The 25,647-nt window shown below is 38.0% G+C and overlaps 1 protein-coding gene and 1 pseudogene across 1 annotated transcript in view; one reads left to right on the top strand and one right to left on the bottom strand.

The window, feature by feature from the left end:
• The window catches only part of LOC141438421 (zwei Ig domain protein zig-8-like), a 562,997-nt gene that overhangs the window by 472,790 nt on the left and 64,560 nt on the right, over positions 1 to 25,647 (top strand). Inside the window, exon 4 of the mRNA XM_074102289.1 lies at positions 3,724 to 3,765. Within this exon, the coding sequence (XP_073958390.1) occupies positions 3,724 to 3,765 (42 nt within the window). The remainder of the gene's footprint in view (positions 1 to 3,723; positions 3,766 to 25,647) is intronic.
• Positions 15,704 to 16,346, bottom strand: LOC141438106 (uncharacterized; annotated as a pseudogene).

Here is a 25,647-nt window from a genome sequence, read left to right as displayed (position 1 = left end):
CAACTAGGCTCATCCGAATTTAACTCAACGTCTTTCACTCATTCGCTCGTCTCATTCATTCCACAGAAGTCTTCGGTCATACGGTCCGCTCGCTTACATCAAATCATTCGTACAAAAATCCACCCTCATTCCCACATATATACAAGTGAATTTACAAAAATAATCAATATAAATATTAAAAATACAAAAAAATGTTATTGCAAAAGAAAAAGAAAAACAATTGTATTACTCTATTTTTTTCCGAGGCTTAAGTGCACAACTGTGACTATGGCAGCCCTATTGGAAAACTTGATGAATTCTATTAGTCTAGAATTCTGTCATAGTAGGTATTTTATGCAAACAGTTGTATCAGAAGGGTCAAAAATGGCGAGTGGCATGGGTTACGATGTGAGCGTATATTCGTATAATATGCCGTATTCTCAACGAAATCTAAGATATGATGCAGGTATTAGCAAACTTGGCGTGAACATACAAGAGACGCAGATTCGAACCCAGCCCGGCACACACAAATAACTTTTTGTTTTTATAAAATCTCAAAAAACACATGCCAGTAACTTTGCATCAGAAAGCACAAGGTGTCTCAAAACAATTTTATCCTACAGTAAAGGATCTCGGAATATTATTCAAGTACCTATATGATGTTGGACATACCGTCATCAGAATAATTATGGTACATTTAGCAGCATTTTTCCAAGCATATTTGAATATCAAATTGTAATAAATCATTCATTAATGACAAAAACTCAGCCCCGTGTGAGAGCATTTAAACGGATACTGTTCGAACCTTCCCGATTCCATATTCAAACGGACTCTGTCCAATTTAGGCACAACCGAATAAATAACTTAAGCCCATATATTTTTATGGTAAGTACCTGATGAAACGTAAAAGTAAAATTATTGGTGACGGGTCACAGCCCTGACATGTATCGGAGCATATTAGCTATGAACGGAACAATATTTGCGTTTCATTCTGTGGGAGGAGAGGGCACAGCCGAGCGAGACAGAAGCGTCAATGGACGATTTGATTACCAGCGGCAGGATTAATTGATATTGGTTATTAGAGCATAATTTTACTTTTGCTGGAGCGATAGTATTAGCTGATGTTTGGGAGTGGGTTGAACTTTAATTTGCTCGAGGTCGAAAGTAAATATTATTGAAGCTTTATTAATTTTAAATTTAGAATTGGAATTGAAAAGCTTACTCATTATACTGTTACCATCGTGATGGGTTCATTCATCGACATCTATGTATACACTGCATTAAGATCAGCGCCGATCGCAAGGCCGGCAATATGCTGATTTGGGGCCATTTTTCCCATGTTTTCTTTCAACCTTATTGTTACAAGTTGATATTTATCAGCAAACCTTAACAACAGGAAGCAATTCACTGTCCCAAACTAAACCGCAACACATCAAACTGTCACCCCCGTGATCGGCCAACGGCTGTGGACGTCTGGCAAGCCGCCAAACACGTCACCTCAACGACCTAATCACCCCCTAATTACATACTAAACAATAAGGGTGGGGGGCGTAATGCTCAAACTTTCTGAACGCCCCATATGTAAACATCTAGAGATATTCCGTGATAAATGTCTCACAGTAAAAATGGCGGGGCTTTCGATACACAAGTTTTAATCAGAAATGCTCCGTGTTTGTAGGATCGAATTTTGGCGTAATCGTCTAATCAGCAGGGGGATTAGATGCCTTTTCTCGTATTTTATTTACATGTACGTTTCGTATAAAGTTACTTGCTGATTTTAATTACGATGGATTCTGCCATACGTTATTTGACAATTCCTGATTTTGACATTATTGTATTACTTATACAAAGTCATCATCATCATCCCAGCCTATATACGTCTCACTGCTGGGCACAGGCCTCCTCTCAGAACAAGAGGGCTTGGGCCATAGTTCCCACGCGGGCCCAGTGCGGATTGGGAACTTCGCACGCACCATTGAATCGCTTCGCAGGCTTGTGCAGGTTTCCTCACGATGTTTTCCTTCACCGCAAAGCTCGTGGTAAATTTCAAATGTAATTCCGCACATGAATTTCGAAAAACTCAGAGGTGCGAGCCGGGGTTCGAACCCACGACCCTCTGCTTGAGGGGCGATAGGTCAAACCACTAGGCCACCACGGCTTTTATACAATATTATACAAAGTGTTAGACGTTAATATTATGTCTTTAGTATGTTAAGTTAGTTCAATGCATATTCTTCAAAATATCCTAATTATTTGTAAAAATATTTGTGTTTTACTAATTATTCTACTTGATTCCTAACTACAGTCTTAATTTGTACTTATCTTGTCAGTTGCTATTCGTTGTTTTTAGAAGAAAATCAAACTCATAGAAAATCGGCCAGTATTAAATTATCTACTATAGGTGAAGCAGTTAATTGACGTAATGAGGGCTATCGTTTTTTGTCTTTCTAGATGGCGCCACTGTTGCGTGAGGTTTTTAAGTGTGGCTTTCAAAGTCTGTTATTACAAACAAAGTTTAGATTAAAATCATATTTAATACACCTTAAAACCGTACCATAAAAATATCGAGCAACGACAGTGTTGCGTAGTCCCGTTTTGTTCGGAAAAAAATAGAGGACAAAAGTTTCCGAAGACAAAACTGTCTCAAAACACAGACATGCATTGCCCCGTAACGCATAATTGCCATAATTAATTTCAGGTAATGCAAAATATTCATAAAATTATTCTAATTTTAAATAAACCCGCGTGGCTCACCCAAAAACTATGAGATTTGACATTTCGGAGACCTCACGCTACTCTAGCGCCTCTAGCGGCGAATTCATACGCGATAGCCCTCATTGGTCTATGTCCACTGAATGTCTTCCGGCTAGTAAAAATCGAAGATGATAATGCTGAACAAGATGATGATGATAAGAACTTTCATTCATCATGTGTCATTTAAAACGATTAAGTTCTTCGGTAATTGAACCCGCTAATTTTGTTAATACTTTTTAAAGAAACTGCTGAAAAAACCACGACTCCTATCTCACATTTCTAAGACGACATGGTAAATTTAAAAACAACCGGCCAAGAGCGTGTCGGACTCACCCAAAATAGGGTTCCGTAGCCATTACGAAAAAATTAAGTAATATTTTTCTAAGGATTTCGTATTTTATACGGAATTTTCCAAGTTTAGGTATATTTTATACCTTAGGCTGTTATTTACCCATAAACTATTAATAATTCTCAAGCAAACATGGCCGTTATAGTTTTCCTTGAAAGTGTGATATGCAAACAAATCAATAAATCGTCTTAACAAACCCCTAATGGTTTTTTAAAGACCAATCCAACGATACCCTACAATATAGGGTTGGATGAGAAAAAAAAATCACCCCCACTTTACGTCTATGGGAGGTATCCTAAAAAATTTTTTTTTAATTTTTTAATTGTACCATTTTTTTGGCATAGTTTACCTATATATCCGTGCAAAATTACAGTTTTCTAGCATTGATAGTCCCTGAGCAAAGCCGCGGACGGACAGGCAGACAGACAGACATGGCGAAACTATAAGGGTTCCGTTTTTGCCATTTTGGCTCCGGAACCCTAAAAACTAAAAACATTCCCCTACAACTAAATACAGAAAACTTTCTGTTTTAAAACTCCTATTGTTGCTTCACTAGGGTATTACTTTTTATTTTCTTCAACTTTTGTGCTTGCTTTTAAGTTCATTTTTCTTTATGTTGATGCAATTTTTGTCTCCTACAGATTGCGACGAGATCTACCAGCGGATGTTTTCTGACGGTGGAGGTCTGTGTGTGTTAAATTAACCTGTTTTGTTTGATTTTGAATCCATTGCTATCCGCTTAACAAGTACTAACTCCATCCCAGCCTTTATACATCCCACTGCTGGGCACAGGCCTCCTCTCAGAACAAGAGGGCTTGGGCCATAGTTCCCAGTTGGTAACTTCACGCGCACCATTGAATTGCTTCGCAGGTTTGTGCAGGTTTCCTCACGATGTTTTCCTTCACCGCAAAGCTTAAAAAGCGTAAATTTCAAATGTAATTCCGCACATGAATTTCGAAAAATTCAGAGGTGCGAGCCGGGGTTTGAACCCACGACCCTCTGCTTGAGAGGCGATAGATCGAACCACTAGGCCACCACGGCTTTTTTCCACCACGTAGTACTACTAACTCGTTTGGCGTTATCTAGCCGAAATACCTACCTAATTTATGGCTAATACCATCCATGCTAAAGTCAATTTTCGAAGTTTCTTTGTTTTGACATCGACCCCATGAATACTCTTTAAATGGTTCCCTATGGGCCTTGCAAGCATTGCCACCACAAGAAATCCTTACTAATATTATAAATGCGAAAGTTTGTGAGTGAGTGAGTGAGTGAGTGAGTGAGTATGTTTGTTACTCTTTCACGCTGAAACGGCTAGACGGATTTGGATGAAATTTGGCGAAAAGTTAGTTTATAACCTGGATTAAAACATAGGATACTTTTTATCCCGGTATTCCCACGGGATAGGGATAAAATCTCGAAATAACAACCTCTGGGCTTAGAGTCATGAAATTTGGTATGTAGGTAGTTGGACGTCTGGAATAACAGATAGGTGACTTTTTGACCCGATATTCCCACGGGATACCTAGGAATAAAATCTTGAAATAACAACCACAGGCTAAGAGCCATGAAATTTAGTATGTAGGTAGCTGGACCTCTCGAAAAAACATAGGCTACTTTTTAGCCCGATATTCCCCGGGATAGGGATAAATCTTGAAAAAATAACCGCTGGGCTTAGAGTCATGAAATTTGGTTTGTAGGTAGCTGGACGTCTGGAATACCACGTAAGGGACTTTTTGACTCGATATTCCCACGGGATACTTAGGGATAAAATCTCGAAATAACAACCACTGGGTTTAGAGCCATGAAATTTGGTATGTAGGTAGCTGGACCTCTGGAATAACACATAGGCTAATTTTTATCCCGATATCCCTACGGAATAGGGATAAAATCTTGAAATACTAACCGCTGGGCTTAGAGTCATGAAATTTGGTATGTAGGTAGCTAGATGTCTGGAATAACACATAAGCGACTTTTTGACCGATATTCCACGGGATACCTAGGGATAAAATCTCGAAATAACAACCACTGGGCTTAGAGCCATGAAATTTGGTATGTAGGTAGCTGGACCTCTGGAATAACACATAATCTATTTTTACCCCGATATTCCCACGGGATAGGGATAAAATCTTGAAATTAACCGCTGAGCTTAGAGTCATGAAATTTGGTATGTAGGCAGCTGGATGTCTAGAAAAACACAGACGACTTTTTGACCCGATATTACCACGGGATAACTAGGAATAAAATGTCGAAATAACAACCGCTAGGCTTAGAGGCATGAAATTTGGATGTAGGTAGCCGTATGTCTGGAACAACACATAAGTACGCTACTTTTATCCCGATATTCCCACGGTATAGTTTTGTAACAAAGGGACCCCATACATCCCTGTATTATTATTATTATTATTATTTCGTATTTTTTTCTTTAATTGTATACTGTAGTTTTTAAGTATTTTATTTGTAATTATTTTATTTTGAAAAAATGACTTTCTACCAAGTTTCTTGCGACGCATTCTTCTTGGCAATGATGGTCTTTCCAAAAGCGCTGGTAGTATAAAAAATGACGTGTAAAAGTGCCCATTGCGGCCTATTTACTGAGTAAATGATTTGAATTTGAATTTTGCATTTGAATTTGGATAAGGAAAAATTTTGAAACTTCAGTACTGGGTTTAGAGTCTTGAATTTTGTACAGTTATTCACAAACACAACCTCAATGAAGACCACGATATAAATATTGGAAATTTCCAGGGGAATTTTGTAAAATCCCGAAAATTTCAATTGCAGCTACCACACGAATAGTTTACGCGTGCGAAGCCGCGGGTAAAAGCTAGTAAGAATATAAATGTCATGACCATCATCCCAACCTACATAACATGCCACTGCTGGGTCCAAGCCTCCTCTTAGAATAAAAAAAAAACCGCCCAAAAGCGAGTAGGACTCGCGCACGAAGAGGTCCGTACCATCTATACAACATTAATTAGGCATTAGAAAAAAACGGCAAAAAAGTCACGTTGTTTTGTTGGGAGTTTCTTATATTTATTTATTCTGTAAATGTTGTAAATTCTGTATTAGTATTTGTTGTTACAGCGGCCACAGTTATACATAATCTGTGAAAATGTCAACTGTCTAAATATCACGGTTCATGAGATACAGCCTAGTGACGGACGGACGGAAGGAAGGACAGAGAAGTCTTAGTAATAGGGTTTCCGTTTTTTCCCTTTGGGTATGGAACCCTAAAAAGCTTTGGGCCGTATTTCCCACGCGGGCTCAGTGTAGATTGAGAACCTCACACATACTGTTGAACTTCACCGTAAAGCTAGGGACACATTTAACTCACGTACGCATCGTATTGCGTACTTGTTATACGCAATGCTACGTATGACAGTATGTTTCTAAGCATAAAAATATCAGGGTCCAGATTTCATAATGCATTTCGAACGTTGCGTACGTGGGACAAGTGTGTCCCTAGCTTAAAGTTGGTTTTCCACCGGCGAGGCGAGACGAGACGAGGCAAGACGAGAATTTAAATTTGTATGGCAGCGCCCGCAGCGGCCCGCGGCGGCTCGCGGGGGACGCGCGAGAATAATAATAAATAATAATAATAATTTATTTCCAAAAATCATACACATAAGTAGTAAATGAAGGTAAACACCAATACAATTTAACAAAACTAAAGCGGAATGAACAAAAAAAAACTGTGTGTGTGTGTGTGTGTGTGAGAGAGAGAGAGTGTGTGGTTAGTGAGGTTAGGGGCTGACACGAATACATACAAAATGAATACAAATTTCAATTCATACAAACATACAAAAACATACAAATTTCAATTCTCGTCTCGCCTCGTCTCGTCTCGCCTCGCCGGTGGAAATTCCAAATGCAATTTCAAACATGAATTTCGAAAAATCAGAGGTGCAAGTCCAGATTTCAATCCGCGATCCCCTGCTTGTGGTCACAGGTCAAACCATCAGGGATGTACCGACTGTCCCTGCATTATGTGGCCCACTGCACCGATAACCCGTGCCCATTGCCGCTGCCGTGACGGGGCCGCTAATTGTTGTTTACCGCGGCTGCGTCAGCGGCTGTTTGTCTCCATTACACGCGGAAACACGGTGCGTCACGTCCCGGGCCGCGGGACAATGTACAAGCGGCGGGAGGGAACGGAGTTGAGATGGATAAAGGATCGATCATTTTAATGAAATTATATTTACTCATAACTTACAATCTTGTTTAAGTATTCCACTTAGTGGTGAAATTAAGTTGAAACTTGGTATACAAAGTGTCGAAAAATTATTCCAGAATACGTCAGCATATTGTTGAGTAAGTTGGCCTAATCATCCGTGTGTATATAAATTCTTCATTGGAATTTTTAATTAAAAATGCTTTGAGGCGGCTTTGAAAATCGATTATTGTATGTAATTAACATTAAAATATTTTTTAACATAAATTTTTAACATAAGTACCTTAGATAACAATAGTAGACTGTTCAACGATGTAGGAAGAGTAATATCTCATCGCGTGTTCCATTGGTAGTCAATGCCTTATTTTTTTTATTTTTTCTGCCCTTGAGATGAAATTAGGTATATAGTAGTAAATAAAGTATGAAAATACGTATAGTTTTGCGAGATGTGCCTTATTTTCCAAGTATGAGAGATGAAAATATAATAATAATTGTAACTGTGGCGCACGATTTTTGATAGAGAAGAAAGCTAATAATAGTGTACAGTTTGATTAATTCCAGTTAACACTTGACAGATGGGCGTGTCTTCAGTCAGTTTTCAACTTTGACGTCATACAAATAAAGCCATTTTTTAGTATACCGCTACCCACGTTTACAGATTATGTAAAAACTATTTTATTTGTATAACCTCAAAGTTGAAAATTGACTGAAGGCACGCCCATCTGTCAAGTGTTAACTCCAAGTAATCGTACTGTATTTCATGATTTTCACTGTTTAACAAAAATATCTGACTGACTGAAAATATTTAACCAAACTCGTCTTTCATTATCAACACAAACAAACCTTTTAACCCTTTCAGCTGCTGTAAGCCCGTGCCTTGTCCCAGCGCCGACATGTTTTCCAGTAACTGATTTATTGCGCCGATCATTCGGACTGAATCCTCTTTCGCTGATTGTCGGTTAAACAGCGCTCGCTCTTCGCGATAATCGAAAATGCTTGTTTACTCCGCTTTACGGCAACTTTGTTATTTAACAGATTATTGGGAATTTTTGGCGTTTTAAAATAAAGCGTGTTTGTGTACCTGCTTATTTTTATGATTCATGGTTGTCTATCTGAGTGCGTTTTACTGTGTTATTTGTTTTTTGGCATGTCTAAACAGTTTTCATCATCATCATCCCAGCCTATATACGTCCCACTGGCTGGGCACAGGCTTCCTCTCAGAATGAGAGGACTTAGGCCGTAGTTCCTACGCGGTATACTTGATTATTTCAGTTTGTTTTCAGGTACCACAATAAATAACAAAATTAAAATAAAAATTCAGGGGATTCCCGTACATCATCATCATCATCAACTTGGCCTATAAACTTATGTCCCTGCTTGGCACAAGCCTCCTCTAACTACCATTGTTGTCAAGTATCCCGTATGTTTTTTTATTACACCCTGCTAATTATTTCCATAAAAATAATTTACTCTTTCTCAGTTTTATTTTCTTGATATTATGCTTGAACCGGTCCCGCTTCCTTCCACTGACTGACTTTTATTGATGGCCGTCCGCGCCTCCCCCCCCCCCCCCCTTCTTCTTGAGCTTTCCAGATTGTTACGGGAAGTTAGATATATATTGAGATCGGTGATATAAATATTTCATATGACACTTCTAAAACCTTTAAATTAACGGACTTCAATTTGTACAAAATGTAAACGTTATAAAATTACATAAATATAATTTGCAATGGTATTAAATGATTTTTTTTTCATTTATTAAAACTTTAACATTAAAATAATACCATCTAAACTTAATTTTTTTCATGATTTTAATAAAAAATATAGTACATAGGAAAAGAGTGCTATAATTGCACTACTTGGCTGGCAAATAATCTGCACAATTTAAGTAAGTAAATAAAATAATATTTATTATTTTAAACTCCTCAAATATAATTTTATTCATAACCAACCTTTAAAAACACCTGAATAAAGTATAATAATCTTAGAGAAAAAAAACTTTAAGGAGTTTCTGGTGCCATTGAAGTTTATAATTAACAATGTAGTTATGCTAACAATCTCTGGACCCTGGTCTGCTACAAAGCTTTATTATTTATTACTATTAATAAAGTATGAATTTTCTTTAATAAATTATTCATGTTTAGTGGCAACCCTCTAGCATGTTTTGTAATTTAACTCTGAATATTTCCAGCCTTTCGCCAGATAACGCCGCGCTATCAGTTATGTGTGGTGATAAATGCGTAGTTGTGCTACGCCGTAGACGTTGGGCCTACGAATTCTCGTAGCTCTACGACGCTACATAGTTGCTGTCGGAATAACTAGTTTTCTAGACTTATATCTTACAATTTACTCGATTTTAGTGTTTTATATTTGCAGTGTTCATATCGACGGTGGAAAGCATAAACGCTGTAACCCAAAATGTGTAAAGTTTACACCAGAGCCAAAAAACTTTTTAAAATTTACTAAAAAAATCATAACTCTTGATCCTTTTGGCCTAAAGTAACCATTCTTTGACAAATGATGTATATTTGGCTAGGCTATCATTCTCTTGGTAAAAATCTTCTCTAAAGTAGTCAGCAAAGAAGTTTTGGTGGGTTACAGCATTTGAATATTTTGTTTTAGACCACAAAAACGCAGTTACATCAATACACTAATGTATGAAATAGTAGAAAGTGTATTTTTTGGGAAAGCATAAATGTCGTAATTGGACAATGTACAGTACTTTTGATCATATAAAGTGTTGTAAGCTGGTTTAGATTCTCAAAATGAAAAATGAAATTGAAGTAACAGCTTACATCAATCCAATCCATGTAGAATTAATTAGCGTAATCAGCAACTGGTCAAAATATTATGGGACTTTAAAAATGGAAAATACTTATTTTATTTAGTATTATTGATTAATCGTAACAGTAATTAATCAAAACGACAAAATAATTTAGGGAAAAGTGTTTTTATGCGTCTTGATATGTTTCGCAATCCGCGTCTTCTTCGATAGTATCTTGTTTTTTTTTTTACTTGCTGGTAATCCCAAATACTCCTGAACTTACTTGTGGAATCAATTTTGTCAATGAGATTTTTCAAGTTCTTTTACTACTTGTTGTATTTTTTTTGGATATCTATACTAGTCTATAGATTTTTCAAGTTCTTTTACTACTTGTTGTAATTTCTTTTTCATTCATTCAAATTCAATTTTTTTTCTGCATTAAAATGCTACACTATCCCAAAGTGACATACACACCTTATTTATTACCAGAAAAAGTTAGGGTTTCGTACTATTAAAACTTTAATAATGTAACTTGAGGTGTAACAAAAACAAGCTCTTATTAGAAAAAAAAACAGAACTAACAAAGGAAAAATTATCCAATTAATCCAAACCTGTTTACTCTGGTTCTGGAAGATGTTTTGAAAAAACTCGCATGGGATAATCGAGGTCTAAATATAGCAGGAGCTAGACTGAATAACTTAAGGTTCGCAGATGACTAGTTCTTCTCTCCGTGAGAAGAATTACAGGTAATGATTCAAGAGTTGAGTGACGTCTCTTTACAAGTTGTTTTGGAAATGAACTTGGAAAAAAACAAGATTATGACGAACATGGATGGAAATACCGTAAGCATAACCATCAACCAAACCACCGTAGACCAGGTAAAGAAGTACGTATACCTGGGATGGGACAGGAGATCAGGATGGGCAAAGATAACCAAACTAGTGAACTTCACAGACGAATAAGGCTTATGTGGGCAGCATACTCGAAACTGGACTTTGCTTTTAAGATCAAAATTTCTGCGGAACAAAAAGCCAGGATATTTAATCAGTGCATCCTGCCGGTGCTCACTTATGGTGCTGAAACCTGAGCAAAAAAGCAAAGTCGCACACGTGACAAAACGAGTGGCGAGCTTAAAGTGAAGCCCAGTTCCACTTTAAGCTCGCCACTCGTTTTGTCACGTGTGCGACTTTGCTTTGATCCCGAAGCTATTTTTTTGTTTTGCGGTCCATCAGCGACACTCCTACCAGCTTCTTCTCCACATGTGGCCCGGAGTGAACAGTCGTGGTGCAAGCGTCTCCTAGAGTGGAAGCCATGGGGGGAAAAGCGACCTCAGGGTAGACCACAGATGCGGTGGAAAGACGATGTAAAAAGGTTGCTGGTTCAAATTGGATCCAAAAAGCTCAATGTCGCGACGAGTGGAAAAAAATGAAGGAGGCCTACACCGAGAAGTTTGAGAAAGGCTGAAGAAGAAGCCTTATATCGGTATCTAGAAAAAAACGATATGTCCATCTATTGCAACTATGTCACTTATAACTAGGTACAGGTACTTTTTACGTTTTAAAAGTTGATAGAAATCCCGACCAAAATTAAACCATTATCTATATCTTTACATTAATCCTTATCCAAATAAATTACTTCATATTCAAGAATGTTTCAATACTTATGATCACTTTTTGAATTATTCTAAATAATCGGACATTCCACTCATAAAATATTATATACGAATTAAAAAAAGCGTTCCGTTTGCGCGGGAAATGGAGCTGAAAAATGTTTGTGAGGTGTCCTTGTATAGAGACCTTTTTTAAATTTGTGACCGTGCGAAGCCGGGGTGGGGCGATAGTAAGTCTAGTACCTAGTAGATATATTGTTAGTTTTTTTTAAAGAAGATTTAGTGTTAGTTTGATAATTAACTTATTATTATTGTATTGTCATCGGTTCTTAATAACTAATAAGTAAGTCTACAGAGTTTAAATTAAATCTGACCGTTTAAAGTGGGTCAAAATCGAGTTCAAAGCAGTCGGTTACAAACAAACATACATGAAAAGCTAATAAAAGCGTTGTAAAATTGATGTAAATTGACTGCTAACAATAATATTATGCATTTTCAAATGCTGTATCGTCATGAATCTTATCCTAATGCTCCGGGAACTGCCTTGAAAATTTTTGATAGAAAGCTGTAACCCTAAGTATTCAGTTGTTTTGATTCCCAGTGAATGCTTTAACACTCACCTGCAATACATTCTCGATCAGCGTAAATGCTGTAACCCACGTATGATATATTTTTATTACGTCTAAACGCTGTAAGTGACATCGTGCGGATGAATATTGTTCCGCGTGTATGAAGTAAGATACAGGACTCAATTTTTTTTCGTTTTTTGTGTCGGTTACAGCATTTGACGTACCATAAATAGCCAAAAATTGTAAAAAATACTATGCTGTCCAGAAACTTCTAAGCGTCGTAGAGCAACGAGAGTTACAGCATTCGACGCAGAAAAAAAAACTGAATCGAAATATGCAATAAAAATTTTTGGTAGAGGAGTGGGTTACAGCGTTTATGCTTTCCACCGTCGATATACAGCGTGTTTTGTTGTACATACAAACAAAAAAATTCAAAGGTTAATTGGAAGAGTTCCCTTTAAGGGATAAGTTCGCCTTTGTGTTTCTTATTATTATTTTATTTGTTAATTTCATGTGTTTTTATGTACAATAAAGAGTTTACAATACAATACGTAAACAGATGTTGGTTTTAGTACTTGCGAAGGGAACAACACGTTCCTATAATATTCATAAAGTGTAAGGTCACTTTCTATATTTTTTAATGTAACATACGCTTGGTATAATGCTCATAACGCATATATAATGTCATAACGTATTATGAGCTATTGGCTATAAAAACATTTAGTATAACAATCAAATATTATAATATTCCCAATGTCTATCAACCAAAACATAATTACGTTCATTTAATCTTACAAAGGAAAACAAAACACTCAAAAATAAAATCTAACGCTCCAATAATCATAGTTGAAGTACCCAGCACACTCGCAAATAGAGGTGAGACGTATTTACTGGAATAGGTTTTTGGAATAGGTTTTGGCTTGGACGCGTGAGTACGCGTTCCCGCCCGCGATTCTTTTAGCGTACGAGTATTTAGGAGTACGGCGGCTGACAACGTTCCGCCAACTTTAAAACAAGCATTTATGTACACTTTTTAAATGAAAATTTTATAAAAATTGCTGACAATCCTAAAAGAATGAACGGAAGTTTTTAGTCGGTATTTTATGTAAGTTAAAATTAAACAAATATGAAGTGTGAAGACTGAACTGTGACGTGAATTTAGTATTTCGATATTCGTAAAACTACTTAAACTATTACGGTGTATACGCAATTACGGGAGCGCACTTACGGGAATCATTTTGTTTACGCAATGAGTCAATTGAGTTAAGTACTCGTAGATACTCGTGGACCTAGTCTTTGGATCTAGTCTTTTTGTGGACGCGTACTCACAAGACTCAGTCCGCGTTTCGCCTAGTACGTCTCATTTATAATATCGGGATATTCCCACGGCTGAAGAGATGTCCCGGCGAGTGGCGCCGCTCCGCCGCCCTGCAGGGTCCGCCGCTTCCTACGTACGACCAAATAAAAACAATGATACGTTCCAATTCAATGGAAATTTATTTAGGCCCCTGTTCCGAAAGGGTCGTATTTTAAAAGCAGTGAAAATTGCCGCTTGGCTGTGCACTCGAGCCTTTTAGGACGCGCGTATGTATTAAATACATTTAAAATTTAAATGGTGTTTTTGTGATCTACAAAACTCATACATACGGGATGTTAAATTTTCATGTACATATTACCTACTACAGTCCAAGCAGAGGGTCGTGGGTTCAAACCACGGCTCGCACCTCTGAGTTTTTCGAAATTCATGTGCGGAATTACATAAACCTGCACGAACCTGCGAAGCGATTTAATGGTGCGTGCGAAGTTCCCAATCCGCACTGGGCCCGCGTGGGAACTATGGCCCAAGCCCTCTTGTTCTGAGAGGTCTGTGCCCAGCAGTGGGACGTATATAGGCTGGGATGATTACCTACTAGCATATTTTATCCGCTGCTTTGCCTCCGGAAAACAGTTAAGTTAGTTCCCTTTTTTTTTTATTCGACTGGATGACAAACGAGCAAGTGGGACTCCTGATGGTAAGAGATCACCACCGCCCATAAACATCTGCAACCCCAGGGGTTCCCTTCTTAATTTAATTGTTTGTTATGACGCTTTAGGTTTCTGTCTGCCAAACTGATATCTAAATAGCTCAGTGGCTTAGGCTGAACGCTTTTCGTTAGTACATACTTCAGGGGGCCTACCACGCTCTCTTAATACGATTCAGTTTAGGCTCTAAACTGAACTGCATCGCTATTTCGTACCACGACGTTACATTTGCGATTCAGTTCAAGCACGTTCAGCGACAGCGATACAGACATTTTCATTCACTCACTTCAAGCGGTTTCGTACCATGACGCTTAACTTGAGTGGGAATAAATCGCTTTAGGGTCAAATTTAGCGATTCAGTATAAGTTACTCATTCTGTAAATTCTTTTGGAATTTTAAGTATTTTACTTGGAATAGTTTTAAATTTCAAAAACTTTTAAACTTTTATTCAAGTTTTATAACTTTTCATAGGTACTCACGACATTGTGCTTCTTAACTCCTCATTGATAAAACTAATATTTCAGTGAGAAAAGAGACTCGTGGATTAGTGACAGCGTAAACAGTTTATTTGTAATCAACACAACGGTTGCTAAGAACACGGAATGTCATAGAGTTATGGTTTTCCAAATAAAAGAGGTTTTAGTATACAATATTTGGTTTGCATATAGCGGCATCCCTTTCGCGACTTAGCGTCTCAGTTTCGGACCAGAGACAAATCGGTCTTTCATTCACTTGTAAACCATTGAGACTCAGCTCTGAGAAATAAACGTCGTGGTACCAATTTCGACGATTCAGTTTAGGTGCCTAAATTGAAACTGCTCTGCGTTTGGATTGTTTATGAAAAGATCATGGTAGGCCCCCAGTTGTCTTTCTTCTTTCTTCAGCATTGGACGTCTTCCGGCTGATGATGATGATGAATGTAATACAACTTGCGCTACTTAAATACGCGTGTGGCCTATAACAGGGGTAAATAATTAAAACGTAGATTGTACTCTTCAAACTCAACAACATTACTTCAGCGACTTTTAAAAATAATTCGTTTTTTAATTTTATTACACTTTAAAGTTTATTCGAAGATGCAATGTAAAGCAAAATTGAAAATACAAACTGAAATATAGATGCACAAAAAAAACAGAAAAATAAGACCAGATTTTTCTATTTGTTTTTGTATTTTCAATTTAGGTTTCACGGGGTGACCGTAAAAGTGAAAATTTGGAATTGAAATAAAAAATACAAAAAGGTTCCAAAAAAGCAATCGTAAAGCAATACGTTTGATATTTGTAGTGTGATACACAGGCGACGTCAGTTGGGTTCTAGGATGGCGTACATTGAATTTACGATTATGTTTGTTAGAAAAAGAACAAAAGTTAAGTTTGATTTTAATTAATAATAATAATAATAATAATAATAAATTTATTTCGACCAACTCGGATCATACACATAGAAATTAAGAACAATAAGATTACATTAAATATTAAATATACTAAGTGGGCAACACATGCAGCTGATTCCAGTGGCACATAAATGGACCGTCATTCCGCTCAGAAACTGTCTTCAGGAGGCTGTTGGGGCTGCGAGTGATGCGCTGCAGCAGCGAGGCGACCCGTTTCCGCATGATTGCGTGAAAGCCGTCTGCATGCGCCTCCGCGAACATTCCTGACGCGCTGCAGCGCCCGGCAGCCCCAGCAGCATTCTGAACGCGTTGTTATATTGAACGCGTAGGGCGCTGTAGGCTTTTTGAGTATAATTGACCCACAGGCTGCAGGTATAAAATGACTGGCAGTATGCCTTAAACAAAGAAATTTTGACGTTTTTAGTACACCTGGCAAACCTACGGATCAACATATTACTCCTCACCGCCAGCGCCCTACGCTCTCGCTCTATATCCTTACAGTCGCTAAGTGACGCTGTAACCCAATGCCCCAGATATTTAAACTCCTCGACTACCTTTAGAGGAGTGCCTTCGAGTTTTACTGGGGAATACGTGGATAGCTCATTGTACCCCGCTTAAACACCAGCAACTCACTCTTTGAGGCATTATATCTAAGGCCGTGGGCCTCAGCGTATCTTTCACATATGACTAAAAGATCTTTAATGGTGCCTATTGACGGGCCCAGCAACACCATGTCATCTGCGTAACTTATATTATTAATAAATTTACCTCCTACTGAGCATCCGACCATAGTGTTGCTGAGCTCATCAATCAGCCGATCGACATACAGGCTGAAGAGTTTGGGTGACGTGAGCCCACCCTGTCGTACCCCACACTCTGTCCTGTATGTGTCAGATAACGAGTCAGCCCACCTTACCACGTTATTTTGGTGACCATACCAGAACTTAAACATTTCAATCAACTCACTGGGTAAACGTGGTGTCCTCGTACAGTTTTTGCCATAACTTACTATATGACACCAAATCAAAAGCCTTGGACAAGTCAGAAACACGCGTATACGGGTGTTTTCCTGTCCGTGTAATATCGGACAGTATGCTTGAGACAAAGAACTGCCGCTTCGAGCGATTAAGTGGGACCATGATGATCCAATTACCAGTGATCTATAGAGCCTCTGTCTTTAATATTATCCCCGGTTCTGGGCCACATATCATATTGCTACTCTCAACTGAGATTGAGGTTGGGAGCGCCAAAGTTCGCATACTCTTCGCTAGACATACCTTCAACTTTTCTGATTTTAATGGTCATCATAGAAAATCTCTATGTATATACTTGTGTTCTCTGTACTGTTTACTGTATTGGTGTGCAATAAGAGTTATTGTTATTGTATTGTATTGTATCATATAGAAAACTATATAATGTTAGGTTAGCTTTGTTTTATAACAATTCTGAACAATAATTGGATTCAGAAAAACAAGAGTTATGACAAACCATCGTTCTGACAAACATTACATTCGGACTTCCAATAAGTATGCGCGCCGATATGGACCCCTACCGAACAACGGCTAAACTGATAGTGTCTTTTCCAACCTCGACATCGGCGGAATCACCGATAGTATCGATGGAATTGAATTGAATTGATATGGACCCCTAAAGGTTTTATATTTATTAGTGAAATACTACGATACCATACACCAGAGTCCGGTTTCGCGCATTCAACGTTGAAACTTTTCATCAACATCTTAATGAAAATGAAAATAAAAAAGTTTATTGGTTGAAATAATACATTGTTACAATAGAACAAGGTTGAAGCCACCTTTTAAGCAAAACAATGCTTGTGCCAGGGGACCCCGCTCTTCCACAAGGTATACTGGATATAAACCAATTATAAAATTATAAAAGTACAGTTATCTCAATATTAGATAAGCGTGCAGAGGATCCAACAAACGCAGGTATGTATGTGTTTGTGTGTGTGTGTGTGTGTGTGTGTGTGTGTGTGTGTGTGTGTGTGTGTGTGTGTGTGTGTGTGTGCGCGCGTGTGTGTATGCGTGAGTGTATATGTGTGTGTGTTCACTTAATGGTAAAAGTTCCTATGGTAAAAGCCTAATTTAAGACAGTATCGCTTCGGTTTCCTCATAATCTTAAACAACTTGACTTGCCCATTCTGCACAAAACCATAAAGGCTAGAGTAGGCACGTGTCAGGCTCGTTTCCGGCGAGTGCGAATTCGTGTCCGGCGCCGCGTCGTTACGGCACCGGCGTTTGCGTAAGATATGACGTCTACATTCGTAGCGGGGCTTTTTAGTTAAAAGTGTTCCAAGTGCGGACTGGGAGAGTGATGTCTCACTTAAGGGAAATCTACGACGATTTGAAGTATTGCAGCTATTTAGAAACGAAACATAACAATTAGAGTAAAATGAAACTGAAAAGATTGAAACGAGATAGAAACAATTGGAGCAATAATAAACTAACTGAATTCAATGAAAAAATCTATGCAAAACCAAATATAGAGTAATGCCTAACTCAAGTGTTTTACTGTAACTTAGCGTTACGACATGTAACATAATGATGCACATTGCTTAATTAGCAGTTAGTTATTATAAATTATTTAGTTATGATAAAAACTCATGATTAATTTAAAATCCTATAATAGTCGTTTACAACATACTTAATCCGACGGAAACGGTAAAATTCATGTCGATGACAGTTCTTCGAATGAAATGCAGTCGGAAACATGAGATTAAGTGATAGGTAACAAATGCTTGAGGCATCTCCGACTGTATTTCACCACATTGCATTAAATTACGAAGGATTTTTTTATTATAACTCAGACTGAGAGAATTTTCGTAAGTTGGCGCCCCATACATTGTACCTAATTCCGTTCTGGGTAGCAGGATTCCATTTACCAAGATTGTAACGTATGGCTTATATCGAATATGTTAAATTGACTGCCATAAAAAAGTTCCAAATAACGTGTCTTTTGCCTCAAATTGTAACAAAACTATCATTATTTCATAAACACTTTTTTCTCTTTATCTGCATTTTTAGGAACGAAATCTATTTCAAATTTCAAAATCCATTGTAAAAGATTCTAAAAAGTCCACGCACGCTACATTTTTATGACTAACAATAACAAAAGTATAACTATCTAAATTTAAAACAAATAAATAAGGGTAACAAAGAAACCCATTCACATGACCGCGAAAGTTTAATCAGTAATCAGTAATCAGTAACTTTATTTGCTGTATTTATTTAATATAAATGTATGACGGTTGCTGTCGTTCCGATGGATCATGGGCAGTTTCCCCTCCAGCCGTAACGCTACTCTAGTCTTAAACGCCTACTTACACCCATAAAATGTAATGAAACAATACATTTACACCTTCCGAGTCGTTGTTTGCATCCTCCCGGATATTACGCGTTCGCTGTAGAGCTTCATTTGGGATCTAGGTCAAGTGGAATTGGTCTAGAATGTTCTGTTTAAGCTGCAGGGTTGGAAACTAACAAGCATGTGAACTGTGGAGTTTAAGAACAGAGGCCGGAGATGTTCATCAATATGATCTTCTTCGCGTTAAGGTTATACGTATACAAGGTTGACCAGTCAAACGAACCCAACCATCAGCTAAAATATCTAGATTTAGGGGCTGTTTCACCATCCATTGATTAGCGTTGACCAACGGTTAAATGTGATGCCGTCTCCGTCTATTCGAACAAAACAAATAGAGACGGCATCACACCTATCCGCCAGTTAACACTAATTAATGGATGGTGAAACAGCCCCTTATTTTCAAACATCTTGTATAGTAATTTGTTTGTTTGTTTATACTCTTTATTGTACAATAAGGAAAAACAAAAAGGTTACATAAATAAAAGTAAAGTGTTAAGGACAAAAGCGGACTTATCCCTGCAAGGATCTCTGCCACTCAACCTTTTGTTTAATTTAATCTTAAGTGCACATAAAAAATAAAGGTTCACAGAAAGTGGTACAAAAGCGAACTTATCTTTAATAAGGAATATCTTCAGGCTTAACTAGTCAAGAGAAGATAATTTATAAAGATTGGAAAACAGTCAAAAGTAAGTGTGGGGGAAAAAAAACAGAAATACTCAAAAAGTAAATAAATCTTTAATCTATCTCGTTGATTAGTGCTCTTCCACTGTGCGGTTTAGATGTTCCTTTCTACCTCGCACGTGTAAAATATGAATGGACTCACTGCTGGGGTTTTTCCATCTAGCTGTGATCTGGTAACCTTGCAAGGCCGGAAACGCACCCGCAGTCCTAATAATACAGTAGGTGTCCATGGGCGGCGGTGATCAATTACCATCAGGTGACCCGCCCGCTCGTTTAGAAAACACTCGTAAATAGAAAATTAGATAAGGCATCTGGATTGACATTTCCTTCCGATTAAAATACACATAACCACTAACCAGCACAAAATACCAATAACCAGCTGAGTCTCGCAAACACGTCCCATCAGCTCCCAGCAACTTATGTCATAACTGGCCACAATTCTCCAGTCGTCGATGTCCTTAATGCCCTTCGGATGGAGGCAGAAGGTCCATAAATATTCGGGGCTTACTCCAGTCACCTAATTGCGTTGGAGCGTATCCAAAACGGGTGTCCGAAAGAGTGCCCATTATTGTAATGCTATGGTGGCTTGTGAAGGAGGCAACGAGCATGTTTATGCCGCGTCCCACACCTCGGGATAATTCAGTTTGGTAATGGGTTTTAATTGCTTCTGTGACAGATGAGACCGTTACTTTGTAAATAAATTATTATAGAATCACTTTTTTACTCCTCTTTGTCTGGCAGTACCCTTTCTTGCATGAACATTGAGATGAATATCAAACTCTCACAGCTATGTACTCTCTCTCTTGTAAATAAAAATAATTAAGTTATTTATGAGGTTCATGCGATCAAAGTATAACTATAATATTGGAATCGTATTTTGGTACTAACTAGAACCGTGGTATTTAGGTCCACAATCCCTTGGAGTTGTGACAAATTTTAATTTTAAAATAAGGTAAATCGATCGGATTTCGGGTTTCTTTGGGATATATGTATAGCAAAAAGACAATTATAATGTATAAAAAAGAAAGTAACTAAAGGAACTGCTGTGAGTAATCCAATCCAACCATTGTTTAAGATATCTTATAGCTACAAACATACAGTACCAAGTTTTGAACATGAAACTACCGTGAGACTCACTCATATTAAATATAATGACCCGGATAACTCACGTCTTAAATCGAGTGGCAGTGCGCGTGTTGCAGCAGCCGCTGAGTCGCGTTGCTCCGAAGACGAAGGGCTACGGATTAGCCCGAAACATGTCGAGCTAAACTCGATTTAAGACGTGAGTTATCCGGGTCATTATATTTAATATACAGTACCAAGGTGGTGCCAATCGCAACTGTTCGTCTGGCTGTCGTGGTTACCGTGCTGACAACACTGGATTTTATATGTAGATACAGCCTTTTATAGCGCATACTTTCATATACATACCTACATATCTGTACAAACCCTCAATGTGCTAGACTGAATCGCATTTTGACAATTTTTTTATTTAAAAATTAAAGTTCTTTATAGTGCAACTTAGTAAACCTGACACACACTTCTTACACAATGTAAGACAAAAGTAAGCCTTCACCTTTATTTGTCATACATAGCATACAATGTTACTGTGTCTTAATGTTTACCAATCGTATTTTTTCTTTACTCGTCTACGATAAAGGGATTATTATACCAGGCACATCGTGGTATTCCGAAAAAAGAAAAATTTAGAAGGTACGACGAGCGAAGCGAGGAGTTGTTAGTATGAATTGTGACCACAACGTACGAGCCGAGCGAGCGAAGCGAGCGTGCCGCGGAAGCGGCCGGCGAAGTGCCAGGACCGATATGGCGGCGTTTCATGTAATGCCTAGGAATTTCATGAGCTGCCTAATTTGACCAAATCATGAAATGGCGGCGTTTTATAATATGCCTAAGAATTTCATGATCTGCCTAAATTGGCCAAATCACGAAATGGCGGCCTTTCATGATATGCCTAGGAATTTCATGAGCTGCCTAAACGTCACTAGGCAAATCGTTTAACGGTGAGTTTTGAACGAAATGGCGGATGTCCCTTAGCCAATTCATGAAATGGCGCCATCTCACAGTATGCCTAGGAATTATGTGATCTGGCGGATTTTACGATGGCTATGGCCGGTGACTATGCAGTCAAATTAGACGCAAAATTTCATGCCCCGTGCTCATCTAACTGCCTCACCAGGGTAATTTGCAGGCCTTATCACGATGCCCGAGTCACTCAGCTTAAAATCAATAGAGCTGCCCCTGTCAGGCTAATCGCAGCCCCGATTAGATAGCGCGATAGATGAGGGCCAGTCAATCAACACCCGACAGGCATGGGGTTGGCTACACTAAAAAGGAGCTTTAGCGATTTTGCTAACTTTTAAAAATCTGTTACATAGAGAAAACTAATGCCAAATTTTATCGCTGTAAAACAAGATACAATCAGTTGATTTGTATTGGCTCTGTGCACGACATCAGCGCCACCTAGCGTCCGCAACTTTTTTGGCTCTGATGCTCTGACGTTTTGAAATTTCATCGCTACATTGTGACAAAAATGAAACCTATAACGTATTAATTTATAATTCAAAATTACTGTGATACCGTGATTTGGGTGGACAAAAGGTTGTAAATTCATTCTTGGTCATTAAAATTAAATTATTTTATGAGTATGACAGATGACAGAACCTAGATTATTTCCTCTTTTGGCCACTATGAGCGCTGCGATAAAGTCAAAGTCAAAGTCAAAGTCAAAGTCAAAGTCAAAGTCAAAGTCAAAGTCAAAGTCAAAGTCAAAGTCAAAGTCAAAGTCAAAGTCAAAGTCAAAGTCAAAATATCTTTATTCAATTTAGGCTATAACAAGCACTTATGAATGTCAAAAAAAATCTACCACCGGTTCGGAAAAACCTCTGCTGAGAAGAATCCGGCAAGAAACTCAACGAGATATCTCAATGAGATAAATTTCATTACCCCCACCTAATACTTCGCACTCTCCCAATAGTTTAAGGCTGCGTTTTCACTAAAGATTTGCGATGCGAGGATTAATTGCGAGGAATAAGTTTTTCATGAACCAATAGAACCGCTTCATTTACCTCGCCTCGCACTATCTCTAGTGGAAACAGCTGAGCGGAGCGAGGCGAGGTAAATAAAGCGTTTCTATTGGTTAATGAAAAACACATTCCTCGTTCATCTCTGGTGGAAACGGAGCCTAATTATAGTTACAGCTGATCGCGGCGGTAAAGTGAAAAACAGATTTTATTAGAGACTAATTATGTACAGTCGGAGTAAAAAAAGGTTCGTCACCCAAAGATCTATTTTCCTTTGCTCAGTATGAGCGCTAATCTGCTTTACCGATTGAGTATGTCCTACTGCGTCAACTTGTCAACCTGCTAAACATAATCAGGTGACCATAGCAACCCTACAACTACACCTTGGCACTGACAAACACTGACAATTAAATAGAACATTATTTGATTGAAACTTTTACTTTTTTTAGTAGCGACATCTCTTGTCTGGGTGAGCGGTTAGTTCCGAAAGAATGTGACGTCGGTCGACGAAACATAGATGTCGCTAGTGCTGCTGCATAAGTAGCATAGTAGAAATAAGCAACCTGAGATATGTATGCATTGGAAAAATTCGTGTCTAGATTCCTGTCCAGCAGTAGTGTAGGGGTTATAGCACGCAGCACGGATTGCTGAGGACCTGGGTTCGATTCCCAGTGCTGGTCTCTTTTTCTGGTTTTTCTGTGCATTCATGTCTCAGTTTGTATTTTCGATATGGTTTCACGGGATACCCGTATAAGTAACAAATTTGGAGTTGAAATAAAAAATACAAAAAGACTCCAAAAAAAACCAATCATAATTTTACGAAGCTGTTTATTAAAAAGGTTTTGTATTGATATGAAGCTAGATATATGTTAGAGATGTATATTATTTTGACCCTTGTTATCATGTCAAGTAAGTATAATTTGATATGCACTTGTCTACTTAGTACTTTGGTTTCAAAACATACTAAGAGTCTATGACTTTGTAAAGGAATCAAAATAACTGACGAAGGTTTTCCTACCCTCACTGTACGTTACAAAAGTGCGTGAAAGAGAAGCAAATGTTGGGAGCTATTAATACCACAAACATACACACAGCCACATCCAACTTATAACCTATTTTTACGTCAGGGGTTAATAAAATTTAAGAAATAAGGGGATTTCTAACAGGAGTCACGGCAAATCTTTGTTAATGAGGCGTCAGATGCTACGTAAATAACACCTTCATTTTAACTTTATCCTGAGAGCCCGGTAAGCCGCGCCCTTCGCGCGATCTATTAATAACTTACTAATCAGCTTTCTAAAATTATAAACAGAGAAGTTAGTAGGTAAATAACGGACAAGCCAAAGTAAAAATAACAGTGGTCTTAGATTTTTTACTATTTTTTTTACGTAAAGCTGGCTGTATTGACACCTATCTCACATGATGTTAAGTGCAGATGAGGCCAAAGGTGTATCTCACTGGTTCAGTAACATCCCATTAACTTTAGCCTTGAAGAGCCCTAGATTGTATTTATCCGGAAATACAGACGACGGGAGCGAATCCCATTCCTTAGCAGTCAAAAACAGTCAATTAATATTAATTAATTGTTGAACAAGATCTTCAAGTCATGAACCAATATTAGTCGGAAGATTATACATACAAAAATTCACCAATTAAAAAAACAATAATTTGAAAGTATCAGATTAATAATATCATTGCGTGTATCAAGACGTACTGGATTTAAAGGCAAACATGTAACATTCAAGTAAAAATGTAAACAGTAACAGGTTTCTAATACTGATGAATGTCAAGTATTACGTGGTTATATTGCAAGTAAAATTCAAAAACTCTATTGTTCATAAAAACAGTGTTGTCGTTGTTAATTTATTATTTTAATTAAAACCAGGCGTGTGACGGTTTAAGAAAGTTAAACAAATTTCTACGTTATAATGTTGCAGCTGCTTGTACGAAATTTGTATTCGGGTCCGGTATTAAGGATCTCAGGAATAACGTGTGCCCTATTTTTATAAGAATTCTATGATATTCTAAAAACTACTTCTAAGAAACACATTCTACGCCCGCTTACGGATTTTTTGGGAGGAATTGGATACATTTCTATAAATGAATTGTAAATAGTTGTTTATACTTTATTGGAGCCATCTCAGTGAGAAAAACTGGCGACACGCCGTGGAGAGTGGCGATCTCTTGTGAGTCGGAAGGTTGAGAGTTGTGAGACTCAGCGTCGGTTTGATCTTGATACCAAACGCGATGACTTAAAGGCCTGACCATTAACGGCAATAGCATAATTATGATAATGGTATCCTCACGTGCACGCTGTATGCGCGTACCTTCCTGAGGAAGATTGGCTACGTGAGCCACATGAGGGCGCATGAACAGAGGTGAAGCAGTCGCCGTGGCCGGAATCGGCTAGGAGGGGATAAACATAAACATCTGATTTCATTTTACGATCTCTCATTCACAATCATTTGTTTCCGAATAATATTACTAGTAATTCAGTTTGTATTGCGCTTTTATTAAACTCTCTCTTAAAGTCTGCGTCCATCGGATAGCTATTAGCTAGTCCATGTTTCGTGCACAACCTTGTCGCATTTATGTCGAGGACGGAGGTCGTAGTTCACCTTTATTTCACTGAGAATTTCATACGCCATCAATATAGCTTTTATGTTTTAAAAGAATAGCATTTTACCGCGCAAGCCCGGCAGGAAAGAAAATTGTTTCCGTCCGAGATAATTCAAAAGCGCCTTTATTCATAGTTTCCTTCCCTTTACCACCGTGCCATCGCGGGAGATTATAAAATTTATAAAGCTTGTGCCACAGCTTATAAACGTCCAGTCAATGACGACGGAAACAGAAACCTCAGCGTGAGCTTTCTCAAAAGCGTTCACGTTAAAGTGTTAAATACTATGAGGTATTTTGTTCTTTGTAGCT

Source organism: Choristoneura fumiferana, chromosome 18, assembly GCF_025370935.1.
Source record: "Choristoneura fumiferana chromosome 18, NRCan_CFum_1, whole genome shotgun sequence".
Classification (NCBI taxonomy): Eukaryota; Metazoa; Arthropoda; class Insecta; order Lepidoptera; family Tortricidae; genus Choristoneura; species Choristoneura fumiferana.
This window is presented reverse-complemented; position numbering and strand designations above follow the sequence as displayed.